The following is a 12,293-nucleotide window of genomic DNA, read 5'->3' as shown; positions in this document are numbered from 1 at the left end:
ATGGTGTACACCGAAGCTGAAGCTTTGCCTGGACCATTCACAGGGTGCTAATGGATGAGTTAACTCTGCAGCTCTCGGCTGTCACTTCCTCTCGCTTCTTGACAAGTACCGGAACCGTGAAGTGGTTTACTCGGACTGCTCCATGGGTGATGGTAACATTGTCTTTGCATATGTTCATGGAGAGCACACTGAACAGCACTCCTTGTCAGATGGCTGCAGTGTTTGGACTGCAAGGCTAGCAGCCATTTCTCGTGCTCTTGAGCACATCCAATGTGCCATAGTAAGTCGTTTCGTCTCTGTGTTGACTCCTTAAGCAGCCTACAAGCTATCGACCAGTGCTACCTGCACCATCGTTTGGTAGCGACCATCCAAGAATCCATCTATGCCCTGGGATGGTCCAGTCATTCCGTGTTGTTTGTGTGGACCCCAGGCCACATTGGAACCCCATTGAAGTATACCATACTGAAATCGTCACTCAGAATTTTGAACTCAAAAGAGAACACTTAACAATAACTACTGTTTAGTTATAAAGTAGTGTGACGGTTGGGGTTTATCTGTGTGGTACATTTTATATAATATGGGAGGACTGTGACTGCTTAAAAGTACTTATTACAGTTTGTTATTTTTGCCACAGGCCAAGATTATCCATGCAGCATGAATGTAAAAGAAGAGTTGGAGGAGAGTGTGAATAAAGAGGTAATTTTAGAATTTATATGACTACATGGAAGTAATCTTGTTTAGCTGTGGTGAAAATAATGAGATGGTAATCAATTGTGTGTGTATTCACTTTAACAGTCCTGTTTTTACTTTAGGGTAAAGATAACAAGGGTTACAGTATTACAGTATGCTCCAGGTTGGAAATGAGGAACCGGTAAAATAGAATAGTTTGTTACACTTTACCCATATGGATTTAAACATTATATTTGAGCAGGTGAAGTAGTTTAGCTTGTGAGTTTGTAGAATTGTAGAATTGTTTGTAGTGCAAATAAAAATTAAATGAGATAGCATTGATGAAGTTATATGAAAATTGGTACCAAGTCCTAAGACTCAAGCTATGATTTCCTGTTTTAATGAGTAGTTCCCTTAATGGTTCTGTGTATGTGAACTCCAGCATTGGATGTTTTTATTCGCAATGTGATACTGCTGTGACAGTTACAGAATCATTGAAGGAATATCTACACAAAGTAGTGCAGAAAAAGTAGGTGATCCTAACCTACTGAGTAGAGACTAAGATGTCTGTGCATACATTGCAAGTGGTATGGACAGGCAGTCTTGTGAAGTACTTTAGAACAGTTTTCTGAAAGCTGTCACAAGCTGCTAGTTTAACAGCCCACACGAAATTGAAATAGTTGAAATACTGCAACTATAAACAGGCTTGTCCTTACAGATAGTATTAGTACAGAGAGGGGCTAGTGATCATGATGCCAGCACAGCGACAGTGGTAAATGAAACTTCCTGGCAGATTAAAACTGTGTGCCGGACTGAGACTTGAACTCGGGACCTTTGCCTTTCACGGGGAACTACTCTACCATCTGAGCTACCCAAGCACGACTCACGCCCCGTCCTCACAGCTTCACTTCTGCAAGGTTCGCAGGAGAGCTTCTGTAAAGCTTGGAAGGTAGGAGACGAAGTACTGGCAGAAGTAAAGCTGTGAGGATGGGGCGTGAGTGGTGCTTGGGTAGTTCAGATGGTAGAGCACTTGCCCGCGAAAGGCAAAGGTCCTGAGTTCGAGTCTCGGTCCGGCACACAGTTTTAATCTGCCAGGAAGTTTTATATCAGCGCACACTCCGCTGCAGAGTGAAAATCTCTTTCTGGATGGTAAATGAAGTTAATGAATCCTTTAAGAGGGCTAGGTGAATAGATTTGCTAGAAAGAGCAGGTAAGTAGTTGTTAACATCCCATTTAAACAATGATAATGTCATTTACTTCCAATATGATTTACATAGAGAAAGATGGAAAAACACTAAATGGACTGTGAATCACATGCTGAATAAGTATGTGGTGAGTAACTGGATTACAGACAGGAAAGACCCACTGTGGTTTAATGTCAGAATTGGGGAAACACTGAGGAAGCAGACTGTTGTACTCTCAGTTCAAAAAAGTATGCACAGTGGTGACAGGCAAGTGCTAATGGAAATTCTTCTGTCTGTAAAAAGATCTATGCGTGAAGCTTACAACTACCACCATCATACATGAGCAACAGATTTTACAGAGAACATGAGACATTTCTGGACAAAGACTTCTATCCAGGCAGTCATTGACCAGTCTGGTGTGGCTTTGGAGGAAAGCAGAAGGTGGTCACTAACCCCTCTCTGTATTTAGTTATCAAGTTTGTGCAGGAGGATCATACATATTGTTGTTTCACTGTCACACAGACTCCTGTATTAGGAACATAGTAATAGGATCCCTGGAGTAGAGAAGCAACTGGAAGAGTTGAAAACATAATAGTTGCCATGTCCAAACAGGATCACAAATCATATGTCCAGAGAGTACTCTACTGCATTTTCCTCATACTTAGCTTGCATTTATTGCAAATCTCTCGCCTAGTGCAAAGACTCAGGCAGCTGGGAAAAAGTTCAGGTGGCTTCTGTATATAAGAATGGTAAAAGAATGTACCTGCAAAATTACAGAACAATATCATAATGATTATTTGCTCCAGAGTTCCTGAACATATCCTCAGTTCAAATAAAATTAATTTCTTTAAGACAGAAAAGTTTTTATCCACAAATCAGCATTGATTTTGTGCAATACTCATCTTGGTCTTCTATCAAATTACATACTGTGAACCATGGATGATGGGCAACAGACTAGATTCCACATTCCTATATTTCCAGAAAGCATTTGAACAGTGCACCACTGCATACTGTAAATAGAGGTATGAGCATATGGAATAGGTTCCCCGATATATGAATGGTGCAAATACCTCTCAAGTAACAGAGGCCAGTACTTTGATCTCAACAGCAACTGTTTTTTCAGAGACAAGATTATCATCAATAGTGCCACAGAGAATGGTGCCATATCTATATATGAAATGATCTGATGAGCAGCATTCTGTGCCTGTTTGCTAATGGCATTGTGTGTGGGGAAGGATCATCACTAAGTGACTACGAGGATACAAAATGACTTGGACAAACTTTTTATGTGGTATGATGAATGGCAGATGCAGAAATATTCAAGTAACTGCAGATGAGTAGGAAAAACAATCCCATAATGTTGTATACAACATCAGTACTCTACAGATTGACAGTCTGGTCAATGAAATGTTTAGGTATAACATTGCAGGGGCCGGTCGAAATGGCCGAGCGGTTCTAGGCGCTACAGTCTGGAGCCGTGCGACTACTACGGTTGCAGGTTCGAATACTGCCTTGGGCATGGATGTGTGTGATGTCCTTGGGTTAGTTAGGTTTAAGTAGTTCTAAGTTCTAGGGGACTGATGACCTCAGAAGTTAAGTCCCATAGTGCTCAGAGCCATTTCAACCATAACATTGCGAAGTGATATAAAGTGGAACAAGCACATAAGGATGGTAGTAGGACGGGGAATAATCAACTTTTTTTGTATTTTGAAAACTGTGGTTCATTTGTAAGGGACACTATATATAGAACACCATAGAAGTGCCTAGTAGTAGTAATTGTTGTTGCTGTGGTAATACGACGGTTCAATCCCGCGTCCGGCCATCCTGATTTAGGTTTTCCGTAATTTCCCAGGCAAATGCCGGGATGGTTCCTCTGAAAGGGCACGGCCGACTTCCCTCCCAATCCTTCCCTAATCCGATGAGACCGATGACCAGGCTGTCTGGTCTCCTTCCCCAAAAACCAACCAACCACCCAACCTGTGGTAATAGATGCCATCCACAATGCACCGCTTGGTGGCTTGCACAGTTTTAATGCAAACGTACAAGCACAGCAGCAAGAAAGAAGGTAATCAATCTGCAGATTCCATGTGAAATGCATTCTCAAGCTTTATAAGTTTGGTAAGCCTGTTCGTAAGGCTAATAAGTTGTTAACTGGCATATGTGACAGAGCCAAGGATCATTCATCTGCTTGTATCATGAAGAGAATACATGACAGAACGGTAAACATAAATACAAACTAGAGGTAAAGCTGTCATCAGCCTGGAGGTTTTAAACACCGGAGTTCTCTACTACACACAGTCCTACTGACTACCATGTGCTGTTACCCTCTTTCCACATCTGAACTGATTTACCCAACTAGTTACAAAGTACCTGCTGTTCAATGATCAAGGACCTTTGGATTTGCAGTGTCACAATTACCCATTGAGCCACCAAGTACTAGAAAAAGGCAGAAGCATTTTGCAGTAAAGTCCAGAGCTATAATCCTTATAATTCCATATGGAATGCACTCCAAAAGTAGATGATGAACACACCAGAGGTCACATGACCATAAAGTGTAGTTAGCATATTCAGTTACACAAAAAACGGTGCTGAACTGACACCTTTCTGCCATCCGAATTGTTCATTTATGGAACAGTGGTTTGCACATGTGTAGAAACAGGCAAAGGTCATTCCAGCTTGTAAGAAAAGTCACAGGAAATATGTGCAAAACTACAGACATACCTAGTTGGTGCAAAAATCTTCTTGAATGATTTTGTGATCCTGTATGACGGCTCTTGAAAAAAAAAATCAATTCATCTGCAAAAATGGAAATGGATCCCATAATTACTGATCATGTGAAACTGTTTAGTCTGCTTCTCCACAGTGCTGCCACAATGTAGTCAGCCTGTAAAATGAGACCATAGTTCTGAAGCAGTATCTGTGGGAAAGCTAGCAAAGTTGATGTGCCTTTCAATGACTTACTACTTCTGCTATGCAGTTAGTCATTACTTTATGCCTTAAATTACGTGAAAACAGTAAGATACATTAGAACTGAATGGTACAAATGGATAGGTGTGATGTACCTGCCATTACCAAATTGTAAACTATACAAGTACCTTTTCTAGTGATGGTGTCCAACAGTCATATCTAATCCACAAAACATATGGAATGAAAATGAATGTTTGCATAACTGCCTACTTATTTGTGGCAAAAAGTATTTTAAGTATAGTTATATATGTTGGCAATATAATAATAATATTGAGTCTGAAAATCCTACTTTCACTACTGTTTGGGGGTTACCACCAATAGCATGCGCTTTCATTTATTGCACAAATTTGACCCATATTCATTCTTGCCCTTCGTCTCCCCTCCACTCTTCTGATGCTACCATCCCACAGGTGTGTCATCTGTCTCTTCAGTGTACATTCCATGGCTTGCTAAATATTTCAAGGGTTTCTGCTCAATGTTTCAGTCAGCTTTGGTCCAAATGTATTTTGAACATAACAGCTTTCTTGGAGGGCATTACATTTAGGAACTACAAATACATCAAGAATTTACTGTTAACATGTTGATGGTAGTATGGTCTTTACTTTGTATGCAGTCTGACTAGCGTGCATTCATCAGAGGACCTCAAACAACTGCCTAGCCCAAAAAACACTTGCTTTGTGTAGTGCACCACTGACCCATCAAGTATTTCTACAATTCTCCACCTCATAATGCATTTCCAGCAGTCTGCAGTTTGGGCAGTCAGAGAATCGATGAAGCCTTTGGTTGACACCCTCCACTCACGCCAAACCAAAGGACGTGAATCAATTCTGGGAATGCTGATACAAACTGTGTGCGCTGCATGCACTCATGTGTGACACAAGGGCTCTTCGCCATTTCTGCTATCTCTCAATATAAACTGAAGGTGGCCTCAGAACCCAAACGATGGGTATCATTGGCACCAACATCAGCCACAACTTGTAGACAGCCACACCCTGTGTGTTTCGTAGCCACAGGCAGGACACTTTCCACATCTCAGATGAGGCTCCATGGCAGACATATTCAGTACGCATAGGATTCATTTCCAGTCCTGGATGCCATTTCCCTAAGGAGCTCCATAATGCGTTTGATGTTGGAGGTCCTGATTAACTAGAAAACTTCTCTCCACTTGGACCTGTCTGGACCCTGATGAATGAACACCTGCCAGTCCACTCACAGGGTCAATGGGTGAGGCAGCCTCCACATCACTCTCTGCCTCAAACAGCGCTGTTACGACCCATCCCTCACCATTTGGTGAGGACAACTCAGCCACATTGGGTACACCACAAGGTGTCTTGACAACAGAGCCAGTGGGCAAAATAGGTGACACCTTAGGTATCCTATGTGATGAGCCAGATTCTCTGCCCCCACTACTACAATAGGCAGCAGCCTGAATGCTGCTGAATATGGCAAAACGCATCTTCAGCTGTTGTTGAACTGAGGACAGCTCCTCCATCTGCACACAGTGTGCACACATTATTTCCATTCCAGTACTACTATTCAAGAATTAACAGTAAAACACACAGAGAAAGCTATATATGTCGCTTGCTATTGTTCTGATGTTTCATCAGTGGAGGCTAATGCATTATTGCACTGTGTAGCTTTTCATTCAAAAGAATTAAGATCTGTGCAACAGACCATGAATACACTTTAAAGTTACTAAAATATGGGATTGCACCTCTTTACTACAAAAGCATGGAAGGAATGTAATCATAAAACGAGAGAGGGAGAGAGAGACAGAGAGAGAGAGCTACATATGAAGGGCTTATTTCAATAGTGGTACAAGTCCATTACCTCCACTTATCTGCCTATAATGCTTCTGAAATTAATGATCCAAACAAAGAGAAAGAAAGGTTCGTGTCTAGCAAGAACCCATATGCTTGAATATATTAGTGGTATCTCAACTGCAGATTTTGCAGCACTCATTTAACTTTAGGACTCCGTATCTCAAGATGAACAAAAATGGACTTGTACCACTATTGAAATAAGCCCTTCATATGTAACTTGATTCTGAAACAACCCTGATTAAATCAGGGTATTGTTAGCAGTCAAATAATGTACGGGCTTCACCTTTGTTTCAAGTAACGGTAACCTAATGCATACATGCTAATTGATTTTGAGTGCTATGGGTGTTATTTCAGGCAGAATTTGGCTGCTCAATAATGCTACATTCAAGGAGCAGGGATTGTTGACTAAAGAAGGTCATGAAAGTTAGCCCTAGGTAAAGTTACATATTTTTGGTTAAACATAAATGGAAGGAATCACTATCACTGGAAAATAAATTTTTATTCATATCTAATCTCAACATGTCAAATATGCATGTGTTGTCTGTTCTTTTGGACATGTCCAAGGGGACAGATAGCATTTTGATCCTGCAGCCACAATGACTCAGGGACAAAGGAGGTAGAGACACTAGTTGTCTGTGGGCATTAATTTACATCAGTGGGGATGGTTGAAAATTTGTGCTGGACCAGGAATTGAACCCAAGTCTCATGTGGACTGGGCAGTTCCAGTGACGACTATGCCATCTGGACACAGTGATCATCACATCTGCGTGGTCTACTCTAGCATGCTTCCTGTCATACCCAAATTCTGAACTTACTCACCACTAATGCAGTGCTCATGCTCATGATCCTCCTTACACATGGTGTCTCACTGGTTCCTGTAAGAGGTAGTGTGGTGTGCATCAACACTGAAAGGATCATTGGCTGACATCACCTTAATTATATATGTGGTGTCCATTCTTTCGGATATGTCGATGTATCATCACATCCTGTTCGAACAATCTGAACATGTTTTCCATACTGCAGTTCATTTGTCCAGCGTTGTGGACATGAATGTGTAATATCAGCATTCCCTGTTTGTGATCATTTCGTGGTAAAAACAATTGTCACAATATGGTATAATTTTGCTTGCTGGGATCAACCCACAACAATGGGGACAAACATTCAGCCAGTGTGATATTCCTCCTCTCTCTGTGCCATTATGGTTAACACTCACTCATTGTGCAGCTTCATCAATGCATCTGAAAGGGGCAACAGTGCATACTGGGAGCATTAACTGATTGACTACCGATACCATGTATTTTCTACTGGTTTGAATTAAATTCGCTTACCTTTCAGTAGGTAATTATGCATCCCCTACTGTGCTATGCTGGTGTCACATACTGCAGTTTGAGCCCCTGAGACAAGCAGTTGCTGGCCATTCAAACAAACAAAAGACAACTCTGTAATAGACTGCACGAATCTATGCATTACAGTTTTGTAAATGTGAGATTACATCTCTGTAACTTACTCATTGTTGCTACATAGGGACCCTACCATTTTCCAGAGAGTATGTAGTGGAGGTCACAAAACTAATGAAAGGTCTGATCTGAGTCTTAAACTCTGCTCAAAATTAGGTGATAGTAGTTCATCCACAGCTTGACTCTACAAAGATGTTCTCTTGCCTCACTTACAAATGTTCATTGCCTCTTCAGCCAACAGCCAAAAAGTGAGCCTAGGATGTCCTCTGAGCCCAACCAACAGATTTTGTTGTTGTACACGAGCCTCAGTTCACAGTTGGCCAATAGAACTTACACCATATCTCATATGAGACAGTGGCAGATACAGAAAAACCTCAAGGATGGCTCACTAAAGATACCTTGAGCTACCTTTACTTTTACTGTAATAAAAGCTAATCAAGTCATATGGAAAGTGTAAGAAAGTTTTATTTAAACTGGTTACACACATATACATGATATAAAAAAGTTATAGTTGTGGTTCTGTACTTTAAATGATGAATTCCATGCACCTACTCTTCCTGACAAATTGGTTAATTACATTGTCAGCATGACAAGCAATGTCAGGGTGAGTGTCCAACAGAGCTCAGCCATTAAGTCAATCCTCCTTTACGGTTGACCTCAGCCATGTCTTTGTACACCGCAGTGTTGAAAAACTTCTTTCTACTGCAGCAATAGATGCAGGTAGACAAATATTTTGTACAGTGTGTGCAAAGTAGGATAGTCAGATACAGGATAGAGAAACAATGCTTGCATAACAAAAACGCAATCATTAAGAGCATTTATGCTCGTTGCTTGTATTGAAGAGACTGTCCCATTAGTCTCTTTTTAATCACAAAATGTGAGTCTTCAAAATACAGTAGTTCAGTTAAGCACTGATTTAGTTTGTGCGCAAGATCATTAGCATCATGTTCCAGTAATTGTGATGGAAAAAGGATGTTGAATTTAAAATGATAAATATCTTCTTCAGCAAAACGCTCTCTCACACCAGTCGTAACATGGTCCAGTGTTGGAACAAAATGTTACTTTCCAATATGTCATAGCATCATCATTATGATCGCATTATGATGAACGTCGAATCTAATTTTGCTTTTGCCATTGCCCAACGCCCAAGATATGCTCATGTAAGATTTTGCTGACTGGATATGTTATACGCATGTTACTTAGTGTAAATAGATGATAAGAAACTCCCCCTTTTCTCCCCCTTCTCTACCCCCACCCTATCTCCCGCCCACCCTGTCTCCCTGCCCCCACGCCCTGTCTCCCTGCCCCCACACCCTGTCTCCCTGCCCACGCACCCCGTCTCCCCGCGCCCCGTCTCGCCGCCCCCGCGCCCCGTCTCCCCGCCCCCGCGCGCCGTCTCCCCGCCTCACGTCCCGTCTCCCCGCCTCACGTCCCGTCTCCCCGCCTCACGTCCCGTCTCCCCGCCTCACGTCCCGTCTCCCCGCCTCACGTCCCGTCTCCCCGCCTCACGTCCCGTCTCCCCGCCTCACGTCCCGTCTCCCCGCCTCACGTCCCGTCTCCCCGCCTCACGTCCCGTCTCCCCGCCTCACGTCCCGTCTCCCCGCCTCACGTCCCGTCTCCCCGCCTCACGTCCCGTCTCCCCGCCTCACGTCCCGTCTCCCCGCCTCACGTCCCGTCTCCCCGCCTCACGTCCCGTCTCCCCGCCTCACGTCCCGTCTCCCCGCCTCACGTCCCGTCTCCCCGCCTCACGTCCCGTCTCCCCGCCACACGTCCCGTCTCCCCGCCTCACGTCCCGTCTCCCCGCCTCACGTCCCGTCTCCCCGCCTCACGTCCCGTCTCCCCGCCTCACGTCCCGTCTCCCCGCCTCACGTCCCGTCTCCCCGCCTCACGTCCCGTCTCCCCGCCTCACGTCCCGTCTCCCCGCCTCACGTCCCGTCTCCCCGCCTCACGTCCCGTCTCCCCGCCTCACGTCCCGTCTCCCCGCCTCACGTCCCGTCGCCCCGCCTCACGTCCCGTCGCCCTGCCCCCCGCCCCGTCTTTCACCCACCCCATGCGCCGTCTTTCACCCACCCCATGCCCCGTCTCCCACTACCCCGCCCCCACGCCCAGTCTCCCACCCCCTCCACACCCTGTCTTCCTGCCCCCACTCCCTGTCTCCCCGCCCTCATGCCCCATCTCCTGTTCCGCCCTCCCCACCACCACCGTCCTGTCGCGTTCACCTCTCTCCCCCTGTATGACAGTGTCATGTAGGAACAAGAGACAGATGCCCTGATACGTCACTTTCTTGGTTTTTCAGTTTCTTGAAGACCCATTAAAGGCCTGCGACCCTAGTGTTTGCGTAAAGCAAGACCCCGAACTGAAACACCGTGCTGCTGGATCTGAGCATAATGTAAGTTTTCACACAAGCACTGTATTGTGCAGGAAGTGTAGTAAGAAACTCTAGTTATATGTTTTATTTGTAGGGTATTACCAATAGTATTTTAACAGCACTTGTAACAAGCATATCTTTATGAACCATTACTGTTGCATTAATTTTTTATTGTGATTCTATGTAATGAATGCCTTAAGTACATATTTGGTGTAAACGGAGCAAGGAAGACTTCCTCTTGGAAGTAATTGTTAATCTTGTTACACCTCTGTGTCACAATGCTGTAACATACGTGGAACTATGACGTGATGGGTGTATATTCTAGAGTTCCCAGTCACTATTCACTGTAGTATTTACATCATTACTGAAATCCTGCTGTGGAATTCCTTATGATTTTCCTCCAGTACACATGACATAAATTTGCATTGTTCCCTAAAGAGCAGGCACTGAAAATACATCATGATATGGCAAGAAGCTGTGTAAATAACATTAAATTTGGGTAATTTTGATGATAATGTGTGGAATGCCACATTCATTTGCTTAATGACCAAAAATTCCTCATGTTTATGGGTTTACTGTTGGAAGATTATTTGCATCTTTATATTATCTGAGTTTAATTTTGAAATGTTGCCACACACGTATATCAAATTTGTATATGGGAGTACAACCATCCAATAGAGTAGGCCATAGTGCCTCTGAAATCAGAGTGGATTATGTGACAGGAATAGAAAGTGAAAGTATGCCAAATAAGTACTGCGCAATGGCTGATAGCAAAATCAGGGGCAATAGAACTGATTTGAATGCATTCTGACACACTCTCTTCCCAATTGATAAGAATCTCTTCAAAGTGGGATGATACTAATGAGAAAAGAATATTGAGAGCTGTCATATACACACAGAAGAAAGCAAGCTGTTATAATTCACAGATTGTGTTCTTGTTTCAGTCTGTTGAAGATCCATTGGGAATATCTTTGTCCACTGATTTTATCAAGGAGGATCCTGAATTAAATATAACTGAGAATACTGTAAGTATTTACATCTCTGATATATTGCATGTATTCAAGTCTTTTGTTAAGTGTGTAGAGTAAAAGATGCATTGCAGTGGAATTGTCACAGATTGTCAGTTCTCTGGAATTTGTTGCTGTTCGTAATTGTAGAGTATTCTTGTACTCCTGCACTAGACTTTCATATCACCTCTTACATTCTGTCTGTTTTCAATAGAAATTGAAGGGGACTAGTGGCTGGTATAATCCTGTTCTCAGTAGCCCTTGTTGTTATCAACTTCATTGTATAATGGTTGTCTGTGATGGTCGCGAAATTCACATTTAGATGAAGTGTAAGTTCTAATAGTGTAGATAATTTGAGAAATATTCCTACTTTCAACAACTTCTGATAAATAGAATTCAAAAGAACACTGGCTGTTCTTATCTTTTGTGTGAATCATAGTTATTCTTGGGTTTGCCCTAAAATTTTTTTGGGATTTGAAAAACAGAGATGAAATTTGGGGGTTCTAGATCAGCCCCAATATGTTGGCCACAACCTGTACATATTGTGGCAGCTTCTGTGGTACCTGTTGTATTACTTATAAAATTTTCAAAAAACAAAGATGGTGTGACTTACCGACAAAACCGCTGGCAGGTCGATAGACACACAAACAAACACAAACATACACACAAAATTCAAGCTTTCGCAACAAACTGTTGCCTCATCAGGAAAGAGGGAAGGAGAGGGAAAGACGAAAAGAATCTTGTGTGCATGCCTGTGCCCGCCAGCGCGTCCATCGACCCGCCAGCGCCCCCATTCGGCAAGTCACATCATCCCTGGT

The 12,293-nt window shown here is 43.1% G+C and overlaps 1 protein-coding gene across 9 annotated transcripts in view; it reads left to right on the top strand.

Annotated features, from left to right (window-relative positions):
• Positions 1–12,293, top strand: part of LOC126427081 (zinc finger protein 99-like) — a 141,063-nt gene that overhangs the window by 55,468 nt on the left and 73,302 nt on the right. For 5 of the 9 annotated variants that reach the window (XM_050089257.1, XM_050089254.1, XM_050089252.1 and 2 more), the window contains 2 exons: positions 10,397–10,489; positions 11,413–11,493. The exons of 2 other annotated variants lie outside the window; for them this stretch is intronic. In XM_050089257.1, coding sequence (XP_049945214.1) covers positions 10,397–10,489; positions 11,413–11,493 — 174 coding nt within the window. Of the gene's footprint in view, positions 1–634; positions 697–10,396; positions 10,490–11,412; positions 11,494–12,293 lie in introns of all 9 variants that reach the window. 2 more of the 9 variants (XM_050089258.1, XM_050089256.1) reach the window with 2 other exon arrangements.

The sequence above is a fragment of the Schistocerca serialis genome, chromosome 11, assembly GCF_023864345.2.
Source record: "Schistocerca serialis cubense isolate TAMUIC-IGC-003099 chromosome 11, iqSchSeri2.2, whole genome shotgun sequence".
NCBI classification, from domain to species: Eukaryota; Metazoa; Arthropoda; class Insecta; order Orthoptera; family Acrididae; genus Schistocerca; species Schistocerca serialis.
The sequence above is the reverse complement of the archived record's forward strand: the minus strand, read 5'-3'. Positions and strand labels throughout refer to the sequence as shown.